The 20,010-nt window shown below is 38.4% G+C and overlaps 1 protein-coding gene across 2 annotated transcripts in view; it reads right to left on the bottom strand.

Moving 5' to 3' along the window:
* LOC145996489 (uncharacterized) overlaps nucleotides 1–20,010 on the bottom strand; it is a 158,950-nt gene that overhangs the window by 20,012 nt on the left and 118,928 nt on the right. For both annotated transcript variants that reach the window (XM_083132987.1, XM_083132988.1), the window contains exon 3: nucleotides 8,070–8,206. In XM_083132987.1, coding sequence (XP_082989113.1) covers nucleotides 8,070–8,206 — 137 coding nt within the window. The remainder of the gene's footprint in view (nucleotides 1–8,069; nucleotides 8,207–20,010) is intronic.

Raw genomic sequence — 20,010 nt, 5'->3', positions numbered from 1 at the left:
GAGACCCCTAGCGCTTACCCCTCGGCCACGGGGCCCGGCCCACCCGTTATAGAAAATAATAATGATCATAAACATTATTTTTACATATTGTTAATTGTATCCAGTACAGCAACTTTTTTGCTCAAACAACTTAGTTTCGTATAAAAAGTAAAGTAAAAGTGTTCCCCTGTGCATAGCACCACGCCATGAAGGCGTATAGGGGGTGTGGGGGTAACGCCCCACACTTTCTTGATCCGGTCGTGAGTGGGGGTGATGTGATCAGCATCACGCCCCTGACCGCCTTTACCCCCCAGGGTTTCCCCCAGGTACCCATGTTATTCGACGCTGGGTAGGCGCCGGGGCCGCTTCCAGCGTTAGAAAAGTTCCCGGATTTGAACCGGCCGGGGATCGAACCCGGGACCTTGAGCATGGTAGTCAGACGCGTTACCAACTGAGCCACCGCGGCCTTCTTAGTTTCGTATATGTAAAAGAATATCTGTCTTTAATTCTTTGTTCCTGCTTTCGAAGTAGCCCATATTGTAGAATATGTCAGTTTTCTTTTGGATATAATTTCAATATTACATTACTAGTCTCCATTCTTCTCCATCTTGCTACTTGCCCTTTCGTAATGCAACTCCAAAATGACATCATCTGTTTACAACATGCGATTGACCAACCTTTATGTATTCGACTTGCTCTTGTGCGAGATTTTCAAGATAATTTGTGTCGCATTTCTTAAGATAAAGTCCCTTGGTTCAATTCATACACACTCCCACGGCAAGTCATAGTTTTTATTAATAGATTAAGAACAGGACACGTACGTACACCAGCACATTTAGCAAAAATAAAAATTAAAACTCAAGAAAATTGTAAATGTGGCAATAATAATCCTGATGCTCAACATTTAATTCTAGAATGTCCAATCTATTCAGATCAACAAATCATACTCTACAAAGGTTTTCAACGTTTAAAAATTCCATTTCCAATATCACTATCATCCATTTTAACAGATTTATCCCCTTCATTAATATGGATGCTGTATGCATATTCTCGAAAATGTAGACTTGAAATATAAAGTGATTTTTAAGAAACAGCAAAATGGACAAAAAAAAGTGAATTATTTATAATAATTGTTATATATTTGTGATTCCGATTAATTTCTGAGACTAACTGCCAACTTTATTAGAAAACATTAAAAGAAATAAAAAAAAAACAATAACGATGTCCAAAGTCGACAAGATAATGCTGACAGGGACAAAAAAAAAAGAAGAAGAAGAAAAAAAATGTCGCATTTCTTGTTGCAAGTTGAAACTTGTTTTGTTTTCTCTTGCGTTGTGTCAAGTTGTAGTTGTAAATGTTTTTCAGTGCCAGTTATATTATCAAATATTAATTTCACATATTGTTTGGACAAGAACACTCGCTTTTGGCAACCTGTTAGCGAAACAGAGACCTCTAGAAGTGGCATACAACTGCTGCAACACGGATTAAGGTAGATTTACAAGGTTGTGTATGGTGCAAAAAGAAGATTAAAGTGAACAGTCAACAGTGTGCATTCTGATCTTAATCAAGAACTTGATTCAGCTAGGATTACAACTGAAGTTGCATTTCGATGGCATTTGAATTCTCCCACCTGTGACTGGAAGTATGTCGTATTGTGAAGCGTTGTACTGGTGAGTAGATTTGTTTCTTCCATCAAAATGTCTACTTGATGACCAAACAACGCGTATGTTCTCGTTATTTTTTTTGGCTTGTAGTCTATGTACCTAGTCGATCAGTAGGATCAGCTTAGATCAAGCACAGAAAAAGTTGGCAACCGAAACACAAACGTCGGGGAAGAGCGAGTCACTTTAATAATAATAAAGAAAAACATGACGATGTTTCATGTTTCAATTACCAGCATTTTCATAAATCATCTAAATACTTTCAACCGCCTAAGTTTCCGAGTGTGTTGAGTAGACATTGTGGGGAAAATTACCAATTCAAATCACCCAACCAGCCAATAGTGGATCACACGCTCTCTTTACTAAACAATTTTGGAAGTCATGTTTATGAAAAGCACATGGGTTTACGCAGAAACTATACAGTAATGGTTTTGGAGCGAATATCTTTGTATTACTTCGTCACTGTGTGTTGTTCTTTGGTAGTGAAACCACCCCATGTTACGAAATCATTTGCGTTAGATTAATTTGCTTTGTAATCTATTTCATCCTTATTTTTTGATTATCTAGAGCAGTAGCGTACGCAGGATTTCATCAAGGGGGGTGTTATTTCTAAAAGTTTTTTCCAAATTCACATTACTATTGTTTTATTATACTTTAATTAAATAATAATAATCACAATTAATTAATAATACTTATAATTAATTAATTAGCTGAATTAATACTAATAATCCTACTAATACCACTACTACTACTATTAAGTAGTAGAGATCTACATAAATATAGTATTTATGAAAACATTAGAACGAAATTACTTTCTAGTCATTCGATTTTTATCAAATCCTGGGAGCATTTTTTTGTTTCTTTGTTACGAAATAATTGTCTGGTCAACGAGGTGAGACATTTCAAGGGTGAAGAAGATCCATAAAAACAAGAAAATATATTAAAATAAATTGAAATAATCAAAGTATGGGACTCATCGAAGGAGCTGCGGTGATCTGGTCGTAGAGCGTCTGACAAGTGACAATCACGCAGGAGATCCAGATTCGATTCGCGAAATTGGTTGGAATTTTTCCGGCTACTTCCCCGCATAAATGTCCCCGATAATTCACATCTGGATTATCTCGCTGTTCTTACCAACAAAACATTTTACAATAGTTAAGCTTATTATCGTTTGAATAATTGTCTAGTCAACAAGGTGAGACATTTTAAAGAGAGACATTCAAACGTGCTGCGGTAAACAATACAATGGGAAGGCGAACTGGTGACTGTATTCTTGTCCTCCTAGCCTTTGTATATACATTAGCCTCTTACAACGTACCATTAACTTTATTTAGTTAATTCTCATTATTCACACAAAACAAAATACATGTGCGCTGAACACTGGCGTACATAGAGGGATGGCCGATGGTGTTCCAGCCCCTACCAAAATTTTGAGAAAATCAGAATTTTCAAATAAAAATCCGTTAAGAACTTTAAAAAATCAAAATGTGTAAATGCGAAACCTCTTTCAAAGTGAATCCCGATTACCATTTTTGTCTTTGAATACAATTTTAATAGACTGAAAAGCTCCAAAAATACGAAATATTTTATTATGCATCCTGCCCTCCAAAACGAAGCCATGTGCTATCCACATTTACTATTCCAGACCCCTCCCGAAAAAAATTCCTGCGTACGTCACTGAGATACAAAACAACTTTTTTCTCTTTTAAATCATAGTTACCCTAACATAACCTCATAAACTCGTGATTATTTTCAAGGCATCACTCTGAAAGACGCGTGTGTTTGGAATGCTGTGCTTTTCTCCATGCTGCATGGAAATAATAATTCAAATTACTATTATTATTGTTATTAGTAGTAGTAGTAGTAGTAGTAGTAGAAGTAGTAATAGTAATATTATTGTCCCAGATCTTTGACTGTAAAAAATTGGCCATTTAATTTTTTTTCCACAGCATTTTTCATAATATTTCACAAGCTCAAGGGGGGGGGGGTTTAAACCCCGTAACCCCCCCCCCTTGCGTACGCCACTGATCTAGAGAAAAAAATCATTATAATATTTTAGCAATTATTGACATTTTTACATAAATAGCCTACTTAGCAGGATTCCCTCAATTCACTGCATTAATCAGTATGTGCCTTGGATGTCAATGGCGTAGACTTAAAAATAAATTTGGGGGCACGATTAACATAACGTCTTGTAATTCTGAAAGTGTATTCTCATTAAGATTATCGACTACACGAATGAATGCGTTATGTAAAGATACGTTTAATATGTTTTGGAAAGGGGGAGGAACGAAAGCCCGGTTTGTATCGTGACTCGTAAATCTGTAAATTGTAGGTCGAGGTATCGTCCAAGACACGTACACTTGGGACAATAAACTTATCGCACTTCCTGTTGAAAACCCACGAATTCGAGGGCGAGGTGCCAGCACTTATTAGCACAGGAAGTCATTTTTCCGGAATTTTTGGCTCTGATCTTTAGCTCGTCAATGAAGGAGTGCGTTTACCCCCAGCAAATGAACAGTCACGTCGGAAGAAATTTATACGGGTGGGTACATGCGTAAATAATGATAGGTTATTTTCCGTTGCTCGGCCTCCCCTAGTGGCAACGTCGTCGCCTTGTAATCAAGAGGTCCAGGGTTCGATATCCGGTGGAAGCATACAGTGGTTCGGATCTCACTTTAAACCGCAGAGGTCCATTCTCGATTATCTTATATGTGCATAAAGTGGACTAAAAATTCAAAACTATTTTAGGTCGCTTTTATGTCACTCTTGGCCAATCTCGACGATGGAAATGAATGTTGATAAGATAAGACGGACGAAAGGGCATTCACAAACACGTACAGGACGACGCAACATGATCCTTACAGAGGGTTCACTAACTGTGGGTTCAGGTGCCAGGGTCTCTCTCTGAAAGACTCGGTCATTCAGCGGTCACTCTTACACCCTCCGGAGGAGGGGTCAAGGGGACGTTACCCTCTCTGAAAAGTGAATATCCATGTAAAATTATAAATTTCACGCACATAATTTCATGTCAGTCACATTAATTTGCGTGAATTATAAAGGGGCTTACAATTAGAAGTAAGACTGATGTAGATTGTTGCAGGTACACAATAACTTCAAACTGAAGCAGTGTTTTGGGGGTGGAGTGTCTTGACTCCTTTTGAGAAAAATCCTTCCTACCTCCCCTGGTTACAAAACTTTATTTACATACTATGAGTTTTGATGAAGAAAGAAAATCTCTCACCATTTGCACGTAACTCAAAATTAAGGTTATGCACTTTTGAAACACCCTGTGTTTTAGGCAAGTTACCAATGATAATAATTTTTACTTCGTTGGTTTCAAAAGGACACGCTTAATCATTTGAAATGGGTCATTCACAGGGGTTTCGCAGGAACGTACTTTCCATTGAAATCTCCTGGACAATTTCCAAAAAGAAAATTCTTGGATTTTCGCTCCAACTGCAGTAATCAATCTCACTCAAATCCAACACGCCGACGTTCTCACAGCGAAGGATGAAAGAGACGTCCTGTGGACTGATTTGTTTACTCGTTAATCATGTCGACTAATATTCATCGTATGGGTCCCGTTATTGTGTGACTATGATGCACTGTGGTGTGGTGATTTACTGACGCTTGTCTATTCTTTGAATGATCTAAATCGCATTGTTCCTTTGTTTGGTTCATTTACGGGAATTAACAAATGATGTGATGGGATTCTGTTGGGAATGACCCACATAAGACAGTGCCTTTGTTCACAAAACTAACCATTCCATGTCATTGTTTTGCTTGCATTAACATTTCTCATTAGGAAACATTTGTCCCTTTGGCAATTTCTACATCAGGATGCAGGCCCGTTGCCAGAATTTTATTTCGGGAATTGGGGGGGGGGGGGGAGAAGCTCTGTATGTGATTTTTTCAATATATTACATATATATATATATATATTATATACAAGATGTTTAATCCTGCTAATGAAGTGAAATTTATAGCAACCGCTATATACTATCCAAATTAGATATTTGCATTCACCCCCCTCCCCTGGCTACGCGCCTGTCAGTATGGGTTGCATTATTAAAATGACACATGAAAGAAAGTTTGGGTAGTGATTTAGTATGTTCATTTTGAATATTTCCAGTGGAAGTCCTTATAAATTAAATGAGTCATAAGAAGTGACCTTCTCTGAAAGCACTCAAGCACGCAAGCACCGCAGGCTGACGAGGCTCTGGTGCCTGGATCCACAGTCTTTGTGAGGCTAGCGTTTGTGATTGTCCTTTCGTCCATCTCGTCTTATCACCATTAATCCCCATCGTCGCGATTAGCCAAAAGTGACAGAAAAGTGAGGCAAACTAACCCAAATCAAAATCAAACTCATAAATCAAGTGAATGATCCTTTAATCTAGTGGTATCGTGTGTTCGATTCCTAGTGGGAGATCATGTCAATGCTTCGGATCTCTCTGATTATCTCCTGGGCATAAAGTGAACTTAAAAAACTAGCTTTGTCAACTTTCGAACTTGTTTCTTTTACAGATGTAGAATTTCCTTTCTTTCTATTTAACTTTCTTCACCCTCTCTCTGCGTTTTTCTCTATCCTTCTCTGATTCTCTCTCCTTTCATTTGTTCTCCCTTCCACTCTCTTAAACTTTCCCTTTTCTCTTCTTTCTCTATTTCTTCTTACTCTGTCGCCTTCTCTCCCTCTCTCTTTCTCTCTCATTCCCTATCTTATCTATCTCCCCTCTCTTCCCATGTCTCTTTTTCTTCCTCATTCTCTCTTATCTTTTCCTATCTCTCTCTCTCTCTTCGGCTCTTTTTCTATCTCAATCCCTGTTACCTTTCTCTATGTTTTTCTCTCTCTTTGTATCTTTTCTCTGTCATTCCGTATTTTATCTTCTCTCCTATCCTTCCTTCACTTCTTCTCTCTTTCTCCTTTCTCTGTCTTTCTCTCTCCTCCTCCCACCTCTCCCAAAACCAGATTATAGGCAAGTAGGTAAACATAAAACCTGTGTACACTGAAATGAACCAAATATGTAAACCTGGCTAGCCCAAGGGGTTTCGGGCGTGATAGAGATATTGCGTTTGTGTGTTCTGGAATCACGAAAATAGCACCCCGGACTCAACAGCGACACCTTATCTCCACCCTTTACAATCACCCAACATGCAATAATGAAAAATCGAGTAGGCACTGGATCAAATATTGAAATCCTTGCGTGTTCCAAGCATAGTCTGGCGAAGTAAAGAATGTACATTTTTAATGAATCAATTCTGCCAAAGATCTCTTTCGACAACAATGGGAAGAAACATTTTTGAGATGTGAGCTACAATGTAACAGATGGTATGCCAAGATATAGCTGTAACATTGGTCTCAAACGCTGCGAAAACTTGGATTGAAACTCCTGAATACTAATAAGATACATTTGTATTTTTTTATGTTTTAACACCTCGTCTCAAACCGCAGTTATCGAACAATTCCTTTGTGTAAACAACGCATTGATGTTAAAAAGTGCATACCTAATCGAAATATATTTGTTCAAGAATACAAAATATAACAAAATGGCGTGGGATGAATTATGAGCGGGCCAGCTTCCGTGATCTATTATTTCTGGAATTGATTTCCGGTAAGGCATTGATATTTTAATGTTGTTAAGAGTAATGCAATGAAACATGAGTAAAGTAAAGTTCATTTCCCAGGGTCACCCATCCCCACCACAACTCATATATGTGCTTTAGCTATAGACTATGTAGACCAGTGCTTGAAGTGGAAAATGTTATGGGGAGGGGAGGGGGGATCCTCGTATGGTTTAACATGGTGACAATGATACTGCTCGGGGGATGCTTTGCAACTGCATCTCCCCTCACTTCGAGCACTGATCTAGACTAAAGTCAGGCTATAGGTTTTTGGACATTTTCAATCTTTTTCTACCTTTCAAAGCTTATCGTGACAATGACAATCTCTTCTTGCTGGCGGCGGAGATCGAAACTGCGACAGACCTGCGATTTTATGGTACACCCTGCAGTTGGTTAGGGCATCGGATCTGTAGTAAAATAACAGGCCTGTCTGTTCTAGATTCGATTCCCACAAATGGTAAAATAAACGGTATTATATGAAGACAAGAGAAGAGGTGCTTTCTCGGAACGTAATGTTAGAATACATATGAGGTAAAACAATGGATATGTTCAATCACCAATGTATTAATAAAGAACAAATGTCAGTAACATCAGATCATTATTAGACTACACAATACACATGCATACTATTCTCATCTTGTCCTCATAAACTTTCAATTTTCTGCGATAGAAAGTCCTTATTTTTGGTGAAAATTAAACTTTCTGCCAATTTTCGCACAAGTACAATACAATGGAAATGCGTTAAACTTGATTTACAATCACAATCTAATTTTGAGTTGAGAAAAGAAGAAGAAACTGTTTACTCACGAATCTGTGTCCAGCCGAACAAAGGTGAGAGATTGTAGATGGAGCTCCAAAGCCAAGCTGCTCCAATCATGACGAGTATTCTTTTAGGCGTCATGACTCTACTGAAAGGCCGTGTGATGGAAATGTACTTGTGAATGCTGAAAAAAAGATAAAGATTGTACCTCGTATAAATATTTTATCTCGCTTGCTGACTATATTTAAAGTTTATACTAGACCTGGACAGAAATTTCCGAGGGTTCGTAGCGTTTAAATGAGGGCTCAACAAGCAAAACGTTACAAAGAAAAACTGTTCACCTTTTTGTCCTCTCCACGCTGTGAAAATTTGTCAGTGTTATTCCGCGACACCCTGTACATTCTGGTAGAATGTTTGGCCTTAGTGACCTACATGCTATTAAGTAAAGTTCACCGTGCCATGAAGGCACATTTAGGGGAAGTGGGGGTAGGGCCCCACACATTCTAGATCTCGGCCATTTATGGAGGTGATGTGATCAGCACCACGCTTCTTGCTGCCTTTAATACCCAGGGCTGTTCCCAGGTAGCCATTGATTTGAGGCTGGGTGAGCCCCAGAGCCGCTTTGTGGGGGAACAAGGCCGAAAATATTTCGACCTTAAATCACCCACCCCCGGAAATCGAACCCGGGTCTCCCGCGTGGCAATCAGACATCATACCGACTTATTATTTTTTTTTAAAAAGGAATACCCCTGAGCAGTAACATCCCCGTAACTTTTTCTCTGTCATTTTGGACAAACACAAACATCCATGTCCGAACCGGAATTCGAACCCGGGACCTCTGACTTCGTAGCGCGCTACGCTGACCACTCCGCCACGGAGGCCGAACGACTAGAGCACCGCGGCTCCTCATCTTGGCCTTCCTACTGGTCTGTTACCATCAGGTTTCCCAACAAGGAAATGTATCTACATCCACATACAGTCAAACTACTATATATTGTTAGGAATGTTCCTGAATCGTTGCCATTCCCCTCAAAAAAACAATCGTGTCATGTTAGGTTTGCCAGACGTCCCGTGAATGAGTTCACTGTCGAGAAAAATCCTTTCGTGATGCCTGTCTGTTCCGGTTTCTGTTTTTCCTTTCAAATGAGATATTTTCCATTCGGTCTCTTATCCATTGTTGGAAATTAAAACAATGACGATACGGCTCTCGATCGTATTTTGTTCCAGCTCTGTGGCAAAATGTGCGAGTGTTCATTGTCCAGTCAAACAGGACGGAAGAGCGTCTGTAAGTGTGGCATTGTCGATATAGAGTGAAAAGCCACTGGATGCGTTCTCCAAGATCCACTATTTATCGATAGGGGCAAAATCGGAGAATAATATCAATAATAATAATATTTTATGTAATAAAATTACATATATTATGTTATAATAATGTACAATTTTATAATAGGGGCATTCCACGAAAAGTTACATGTAAGTAACAAAATGACTCAATCTAGAAATTGCATTAAGTTTTAAATGTTTGTGAATGCATATAATTTGCATATTTCACCAATTTTCTAACTGTTGTAGCCTGTATGCTTCACAGACAAATGAAGTGAAAATTTGCTACATTTTTAAAGCATCACAAACGGAACACACAAATTATAGTTCATAATTCTATGATATCAGTTCAATATGAATATTAAAATCCAATCGCATGACTAGAATCTTAAATTTTGTATGTGAATGCCACACACGTAACGCCCCAATAATTCATAATATAGACTAATACCCTTGTTTTACTGAGGCACGCGCCCCGATTTTTAATAAATGAATTTACTGTCCCGGAAAATGCTTTCGAGTCGCCTATTTAGACCGGTTTTTGTTTTCTTTTCCTTTCACTTCAGAGCATATTTTCCATTCAATCTCTTTCTCGTTTCAATGTTGGCAGCACTGCTTTATTGTTGGAGCTTAACTACAACGACAATACAGCTCTCGATTCTCTTTTCTTCCAGCTCTACAAAAAAATAGGCGAGTGTTTACTGTCTCGAAGGACAGGGGGGAGACAGCCACTGTAAAGGAAAAGTAAAAAACCAATCCTCTGCTGGGTGTGTAGACTGTAGAGGATGTGATATTAGTACCGTTATCAAAGATTGACTCTTCTGTTGAAAGGGACATGATTGGAGAATAATATTAGTAATAATAGTATAATACAGGGAGGACCAAATACGTAGATGTTACCACTTATATGGCAATTTGAAGAGAGGATGAGTTATATATTTATACCTATACCTTGCAAGTGATTATTGGAGACATGTTATATGGAAACTGTAGTTGATATGTAATTGGTATGTGTTATTTGCTGTATACAGGTTTGAAAGTGTAGGTTGCAGGTATAATTGTATATGGAAACACGGTGGAGTCTGGAGGGGAGGAGGAAGGTGTTTACTGAATGAACGGAACTGAACTGAACTGCACTGCATCCTTGAGATACACTTTGTACCATTCACATACACATATGTAAATTACAGTGAAAATAAATACCTGAAAATATACTAACCGTAGCCTCGACATATCCATTTCAGTTGTAACATCTTTCTGGCACTCGTATAATATATGATAATAATAGTAACAATAATATCATTTTTGTACCGATTTTTCACTTACAGAATCTGGCAACCCTGATCAAGCATATTAAAATATAGAACATCCCAATATTTCTTCTGCTGCTTTCGCAGATATATAGGTATGAGGGGCGCTCATGAAATTAGTGAACACACAATACATTCAACTACGTAAGGAAGTACGATTTTCAACACAAACTTAGTTTTTTTTAATGGAAACCCCATTTTATTTTCAGCTCATTTGAAAGTTACGTAAAAAATCATTAAGAATGGCGTTTGTTACATTGTAATACGTTAAGTAGTTCTCAAGTAAATGTAACCTGAAGTTGAGCGTGAAGGCGCATCCCTCACTATGCCGGTCGGCAGAGCCGAGCGCAAATGTCGTCACGCATACAGCCTGCACGCATGTGCTGCATTTTTCCTACACTCGCCATAGATAAGTATCATCCCGGCCTTTCCAGAGTCTGAAAATACTATTTTCTCAGCAACAGTTCTGACGTACGTACACTATCACAAACGTCTGGTTAAACAGTGTACTTTGTTACGCCCTTGCTTTATTTGATAAATTTCATAAATCAATTTGAAGGAAAAATGTATAAGCTGCAAAGTTTCAAAGTTGAAAACTTAAAGATTTGTCATGACCAAACGAGAAGAGTTGATTGTTCCAATGTACTAAAAATTATGACGTAAATTAATGAACGCCAATTAAAAATTAGAAAGATGTTAATGTACTAACATTTATGTATGTAACTGATGGCGGAATGTTTAAAATTTATACTTTTTAATAAACTCTTATTTGATAACTCAGAAAGATGTAGCAGAACCTTTTAGATAATTTGTCAGAGTTTACTTATGTACAACCCGCAGTTGTTGGGAACGTAACAACTTTCCTAAGCACAACGCATAGTATGCAGAAGAGTAACATGTTTGTTACGATACACGAATGGCGTCAAAAGGGGGGTATGCATGTTACGACACACGAATCAACTTGTGAGAATGTTTCAAGCGTCAACTTCAGGTTACATTTACTTGAGAACTACTTGACGTATTACAATGTAACAAACGCCATTCTAATGATTTTTTACGTACTTTCAAATGAGCTAAAAATAAAATGGGGTTTCCATTAAAAAAACCTAAGTTTGTGTTGAAAATCGTACTTCCTTACGTAGTTGAACGTATTGTATCCACTAATTTCATGAGCCCCTCTCATACCTATATATTTGCGAAAGCAGTTTTTCAATATTTGTTGTTGTTCACGAAATACTTCAGTTCGCAATGTTAGATGAGACACCCTGTATATGTATTTTAGTTATGCAATAAACTTACTAGCAAGAAACGAAAACAATTTGCAAAACTTAGGCTCATTATTTTTAATGTCATTATTCGAATCTTGTTATTCGGGAGTTCCAGCTAATCGATATTGCAATGCGCGTTCAGACATTAATAGTATCGTCCGTCGTTGGTGAACACATTGCTGCGAAAAGATATAAAAGAAAAATTACGGTTTATTACGTCGAAATGTTTTACAGGACTATTCGACTCACGGGAAAATTAAAAGAAAGAAAAACTCATCAAAATTTACAACTGTCAACCTACTTTTTACGCCACCCCTTAAATTTTCATAGCCAAGCGTTATGACTGACATTACTTCTAAATTAAATGAGAAATTTTGAATGGAAGAAGAAGGGTATTTACTTTTTCTTTAGGTCGCAATGCTTCTATATTTTCCAGCTCTGTGATTACAGTTTGAAGATAAGCATCGAAATTATACACTCCTTGTTGCGTAATTCATTGTGTGAGAGTCAACAACAAATCATGATAATGAAGAAATATTGGGATGTTCTATATTTTAATATGCTTGATCAGGGTTGCCAGATTCTGTAAGTGAAAAATCGGTACAAAAATGATATTATTGTTACTATTATTATCATATATTATACGAGTGCCAGAAAGATGTTACAACTGAAATGGATATGTCGAGGCTACGGTTAGTATATTTTCAGGTATTTATTTTCACTGTAATTTACATATGTGTATGTGAATGGTACAAAGTGTATCTCAAGGATGCAGTGCAGTTCAGTTCAGTTCCGTTCATTCAGTAAACACCTTCCTCCTCCCCTCCAGACTCCACCGTGTTTCCATATACAATTATACCTGCAACCTACACTTTCAAACCTGTATACAGCAAATAACACATACCAATTACATATCAACTACAGTTTCCATATAACATGTCTCCAATAATCACTTGCAAGGTATAGGTATAAATATATAACTCATCCTCTCTTCAAATTGCCATATAAGTGGTAACATCTACGTATTTGGTCCTCCCTGTATTATACTATTATTACTAATATTATTCTCCAATCATGTCCCTTTCAACAGAAGAGTCAATCTTTGATAACGGTACTAATATCACATCCTCTACAGTCTACACACCCAGCAGAGGATTGGTTTTTTACTTTTCCTTTACAGTGGCTGTCTCCCCCCTGTCCTTCGAGACAGTAAACACTCGCCTATTTTTTTGTAGAGCTGGAAGAAAAGAGAATCGAGAGCTGTATTGTCGTTGTAGTTAAGCTCCAACAATAAAGCAGTGCTGCCAACATTGAAACGAGAAAGAGATTGAATGGAAAATATGCTCTGAAGTGAAAGGAAAAGAAAACAAAAACCGGTCTAAATAGGCGACTCGAAAGCATTTTCCGGGACAGTAAATTCATTTATTAAAAATCGGGGCGCGTGCCTCAGTAAAACAAGGGTATTAGTCTTATATTATGAATTATTGGGGCGTTACGTGTGTGGCATTCACATACAAAATTTAAGATTCTAGTCATGCGATTGGATTTTAATATTCATATTGAACTGATATCATAGAATTATGAACTATAATTTGTGTGTTCCGTTTGTGATGCTTTAAAAATGTAGCAAATTTTCACTTCATTTGTCTGTGAAGCATATAGGCTACAACAGTTAGAAAATTGGTGAAATATGCAAATTATATGCATTCACAAACATTTAAAACTTAATGCAATTTCTAGATTGAGTCATTTTGTTACTTACATGTAACTTTTCGTGGAATGCCCCTATTATAAAATTGTACATTATTATAACATAATATATGTAATTTTATTACATAAAATATTATTATTATTGATATTATTCTCCGATTTTGCCCCTATCGATAAATAGTGGATCTTGGAGAACGCATCCAGTGGCTTTTCACTCTATATCGACAATGCCACACTTACAGACGCTCTTCCGTCCTGTTTGACTGGACAATGAACACTCGCACATTTTGCCACAGAGCTGGAACAAAATACGATCGAGAGCCGTATCGTCATTGTTTTAATTTCCAACAATGGATAAGAGACCGAATGGAAAATATCTCATTTGAAAGGAAAAACAGAAACCGGAACAGACAGGCATCACGAAAGGATTTTTCTCGACAGTGAACTCATTCACGGGACGTCTGGCAAACCTAACATGACACGATTGTTTTTTGAGGGGAATGGCAACGATTCAGGAACATTCCTAACAATATATAGTAGTTTGACTGTATGTGGATGTAGATACATTTCCTTGTTGGGAAACCTGATGGTAACAGACCAGTAGGAAGGCCAAGATGGAGGGATAACGTTGAGATGGATCTAAAGGAAATCGATAAGGATGGAAAAGATTGGATTGACCTTGCCCAGGGTAGGGACAGATGGAATGCTTGTGTTGTTGCAGCCATAAACCTTTGGGTTTAATAAGGCTAGAGAGTTAGCTTGTTAGTGGATGTAGAGACGAATTCTATTTCTCATTTTTCTAATTCTTGCGTCACTATTCTGCTATCTTTGACTAATTCTGGCCATGGGAATGAATGAGATTAGATAGAATTGACGAAGAGGCATTCGCCATTGAATATCCATGCCCAGGGCAGGACTTGAACTCGGGATCTTCGGTAGCGAGTTCCTGAGTCCACCACTACTCACGTATGCATGAAATAAATGGAAAATTGTATTTTCAATACTATAGGTTCCGCAATGTTGTACTACAACGGGAAGAAAATGAGTCAAAATTCTTTACACGACTTACGATTCCGGATACGAGTCCAGTGTGGGCAAAGGTGTTAATCTAATCATCGCCGCTGTTGACTTGAATCGGAAGAAAAGCGACGTAATGTAAGAGAAATACAAACACATTTATTCTTAGATTTCATTCGGTCGAGGGAAATGCCCCCTCTTGGAAAAAGGAAAAATTGCCTGCTTCTCCTTCCTTCTTCCGTTTTAGTTGCAACTTTTTTGTCTATTTCTTTCTTTGTATCTTCCTTCCGGCTTTCGATCTTAGTTTTTGTTTCAGTACCCTTCGTTTGTGTTTACTTCATCTCTTCTTGGTTATTTCTTTTTCTATGTTTTCATTACCATAGTTCTTTATTTTTTTCTCCCTATCGATCTTTTGCTATTCCAATTTCTTCCCTGTTTCTTTCTGCCCTCTCTCACGCTTTTCTACTTCTTTTTCCATCTCCATCTCGCTTTTATTTCCTTCCCCCCCTCTCTCTCTCTCTCTCCCTTTTATTTCTTATCTTTCTATAGTTGTCATACTTCTTTCTTTGCAGCGTTTTTATTATCTTTCCTCCCTGGCTCTGTCCGAAAGGTACAAAGTACACACTTCAAGTATGATCTTGGCGGAAGTGACGTCACCTAGTACAGTTCGAAAGCGCCAAGAACAGAAGTGCACAGCTTGCAGTGCAGATGGTTGGTGACTAGGTCACGTGGTTTCTGCACTCGTTGTTCATTTGTATAAAATCACGGAGGTAGAAAGCCAGCGACACAGGTAGATATACGTTATTGGGCAGCAAGTTGTTGGTTATAGTTCTTCTAATGTGTGGAAATGTATGTGTACGAACATTTGAAAATGCTATGTGCTTTCTGTGGTGAAAAATAAGTGTTTAAAATGCGGGAAAACAACGTGTCCTCAGGTTTATCTACTGATCGTATTTGGCGCTGCAGTCGAAGTGCAATTCGAAAGACTTTCACTTCCAGTCCACGACTTGAAGACCGCACTCCAGGACCATACTAGGAGAATGCTCGCTTCAAGTACGGTCTTGTCCCTTTCGGACTCGGCCTGATACAATACACGTCTGATCTGAAATATGAATGGGCCCTCTGCTACGAGGATCACTATTTATATTTTGAGCCTAACAATGAAAAAACAGAAATTTGGCATTGAAAACTGTTTTATTGTTTTTCGAAGTATTCTCCTTTATGGTCAATACACTTTTGCATTCGTTCGAACCATTTGTCAAAGCAGTTTTTCCAATCTTCTTGAGACTCCTCCATAATATGGTTTTTGAACGCATCAACGGCGTCTTCCGCCGACGAAAATCGTTGTCCACGCAATTTATTCTTGACATTCGGGAACAAGAAAAAGTCATTGGGTGCCAAATCAGGACTGTACGGCGGATGACCCATCAATTCGATTTTTTGACTGTTCATAAAGTCGGTTGTTAGACGAGATGTTTGACAGCTGGCATTGTCTTGATGAAGAATGATCCGACGGCGTTCGTTTGTTTTCCGTATTTGACCGAAGACCTCTGGCAAACAAATTGTTGTGTACCATTCAGAGTTGACCGTTCTACGTTCCTCTAAAGGCACAGTTGCCACATGACCAGTTTTCCAGAAAAAAACAGGCGACCATCTGTTTCGATGTGCTTCGAGCGCGAACAACTTTTGTTGGATTGGGTTCATCTTGAAACACCCATACAGTCGACTGCTGTTTACGTTCCGGCTCATATGCATATATCCATGATTCGTCACCTGTTACAATCTTATATACGTCTTTTGAAGCACCACGATTGTATTTATTGTGCATTTGTTTGCACCAATTGACGCGAGCGTCTTTTTGAGTTCTTGTCAAATTGTGTGGAATCCAACGAGAACATACCTTTCTCACAGCTAAATGATCACGTAATATTTTATATATGCTGGTGGAACTAATGCCTATGGTTGCCTCAATCTCACAGTATGTCACATGACGATCTTGCAGTATTAGGTTTTGCACAGCATCAATGTTTTCTTGAACAACAACTGATTTTGGACGACCTTCGCGAATCTCGTCGGTGAGCGAATGGCGGCCACGATTAAATTCGTTATACCAGCGTTTCACAGTGGCAAAGGATGGGGCTTCATCGCCAAATGTGGAAGTAAGTTGATCGATGCACTCTTGTCTTGATAATCCACGTCGAAAATCGTAAAAAATCATCGCACGAAAATGTTCACGAGTTAATTCCATTTTATTGTTGTCGCGCAATCTCCAAGGCAACATAAACAACACAAATGAAGAAGCTATTGACAAAACATTTCAAGTACGTTATGGTCAATAATGCCAGACGATTCCGTGCAAACGTCAAATCGCGCCTAACTTCAATCAGTGTTGCCAAGGCTCAAAATATAAATAGTGACCCTCGTATCTAGCGTAGTTATAATTATGTAGCGATATTTAGTTTTAAAGGTGGTTACAAAGTCTGTAGAGGAGGCGCCATCTTCAAATGACAAAAATGGGGTTTCAAAGTTCACGTGATCAGAGTGGTTGAGGTTGTTTTTCAAATAGCAGTTGATACTTCATCTAAACTTGATATGTATACGGCCTCTTCACAATACCAGAAAAATAAATGTTAGTGGAAACACTGAGTGTGTGATATGTGGTTGCATACATGCACGTAAAAATATCATTTTCGAGGACTTGTAGTAACGAAATTTCGTCTTTATGTCCTCTACATGCTGCAGGGGACACTGCATTTACACTAATATTTTTGTCTTTACTTAACAGATTGCATGGCCGTATACGTTAGTGATGCTACGCCTTCACCTCAATTCCCTTGGCCCGAGAGAGAATTTCTACAATTTCTCATTCGAGCAGATACTGGCATAACTCTGGTACTTAAAAGCGACCAGCAGGTAAATATAACACTGGATGAGGAAGTAGACACGTATTTGGCGCTGCAGTCGCAGTGCAATTCGAAAGACAACACTTCCAGTCCACGACTTGAAGACCGCACTCGAAGACTCGGAGGATGCTCGCTTCAAGTACAGTCTTGCACCTTTGGGAGACGGCCTCAGTCTGTGTGTGTTTGCCTCGCTTATGTATTTCACTTATTTTCTCCTTCCTTCCTTCTCTCTTCGTGTCTCGCTTCTTTATTTCTCTTTGTCCCTCACTTTCTGTTCTCTTTCCTTTTCTCTCTCTCTCTACAGCTTCTTTATCTCCCCTTTTCCATCTCCCTAGAAACACTTCTTTCTTGTGATGACGTGTAAACATGATGTCACAGTTCTTTGCCATTTTGCCCAACCCCTCCCCTCCCCCTGGAGAATGTTCTATGGTCGTCTATGGTCAAGGTCTATGTTAGAACCCATGTAAATTTGGTATTTAACCAGAAGTAAGGGAGTGACTTGAAAAGAATTAGCCCATTCTGGTCTTGAAAGCTGGAAAACAGATAAGAAAGAAAGGAGATGAGAGTATGAAATGTATAGACTATAAGAGGGGAAGAAAGAGAACAAAAAACAACGATAAAGATGAGAGAGGAGGGTAGAAAAAGAAATAGATATAGAATGGAAGAAACAAGAAAAAGAGAGATACAGTAGAGAAAACTAGAAAAGGAATGAAACAGAAATGGAGAGAAAGAGAGAGTGAAATTAACGGAAAAATGAAAGGGGAGAACAAAAAGAGATATGAAAAGGAGGGAGTTGAAGAAACAAAGAAATAAAGAAGGAGAGAGAAGAGAAGAAAGATAGGGGAAAGGGAAACAAAGAGAAAAATAAAATGGGACATGCAGAAGAGAGAGAAGCAGAGACAACATGATTTTTCTATTCTCCCGAACGAATTCTCTGGGGACGACTTTGGTACAAGGATGCCTCGAAGTTGTCCCAATTAAGAAACAAAGTAGCTGCAGAACGAAAACAAACTGTTATGTAGTTTATCTTCGCGGAAACGACCGCCCCCTCATGTGCCTTTCCAATAACTATTGCTTCGATGGATTACGCTGCATCAGAAAATAGGCTGAACCGGATATAATCCAGATCACGTGATGTTTCATCAACAAAGGAAACTGTTTCCGCCTCTTGTATTTTTTACGGCGGTTTGATCGACAGAAGTAAACAGTTAAACAGGAACAGATGCTCGCCCACAGGCGCCCCGAACGTGACGAACTACCACTTAAAAGGGATAAGCGCCGTTCATAAAACACGATGATCATAAAGTTTGAAGTTGGATAAATTCATCGATCGGCTTTTGTCTGCTGTAAACGACAACATTAACGGAGTGCTCGTCTTTCCGTTATCTGTTAAAAGGAAGCTAAGTCGGTCTACGTGATATCAATAGGAATTTTAACACAGGGAGAGACGAGAAGAAGAAGAATGAGAGAGAGTGAAAGAAACAAAGAAATTGAGAAAGAGGAGAACAAGAAGACATAGACAAAGGGAGAAAGAATCAGAAAGAAATATAAAGAGAGAAAGGAGAGAGAGTTGAAAAAGCAGAAGGAAAGAGAGAGAGAGAGGAGAAGAAGAATATAGAAAGAGAGAAGAAAGGAGAAGGGGAATAAAGAAAGAGAGAAGACAGGAGAAGGGGAATAAAGAGAGATACAGAGAGAGGAAAAGAGGAATAAAGAAAGAGGCAGAGAGAGAAAGAAGCAGAAAGAAACAGAGGTGGAGAGGAAGAAAGAGAGAGAGAGAGAGAGAGAGAGAGAGAGAGAGAGAGAGAGGCGTAAAGAAAAAAGCAGAAATAAATATATATAGCGAGAGACAGGAGAAGAAGAAGAAAGAGAGAGAAAGGAAATAAAAAAGAAGCAGAAAGAAATAGATGAGGAGATGAAGAAAGGGATAGATAAAAATGAGAGAAAGTTAAAGAAACAAAGATATATATATATATACCTATACCTATATATATATATATATATATATATATATATATATATATATATATATATATATACAGAGAGAAGGAGAAGATGAAGATAGAGAGAAAGAAGAGAGATGCAGAAAGAAACATAAGAGAGGATAAGAGGGAGATAGAAGCAGAAAGAAATAGAGAGAGAGAGGGGGGGGAGAAGATGAAATAGAGAGTCAGGAGAAGGTGAAAGAGAAGGAAACGAGAGAGGGAGAGTGTGTGTGAAAGAAGAAGACCGAAATAGAGAGAGGGGGGTTCGATTCCAGGGTAGGGGCCCATTAAGTAGATTTAGACTTGGCGAAATATGCGCTTACAGGAATCCGAACCATTGCGATTGATTGCTTTATTTTACATCGCTTTTCTACCACTTTTGGCTAATCGTGAAGATGAGGATGAGTGATGTTATGATGACATTGATGAAGGGACACCCACAAGGAACACCCATGCCCAAGCCAGGATTCGAACC

This window comes from Lepisma saccharinum, chromosome 12, assembly GCF_977018435.1.
Source record: "Lepisma saccharinum chromosome 12, izLepSacc3.1, whole genome shotgun sequence".
Taxonomy (NCBI): Eukaryota; Metazoa; Arthropoda; class Insecta; order Zygentoma; family Lepismatidae; genus Lepisma; species Lepisma saccharinum.
The sequence above is the reverse complement of the archived record's forward strand: the minus strand, read 5'-3'. Positions and strand labels throughout refer to the sequence as shown.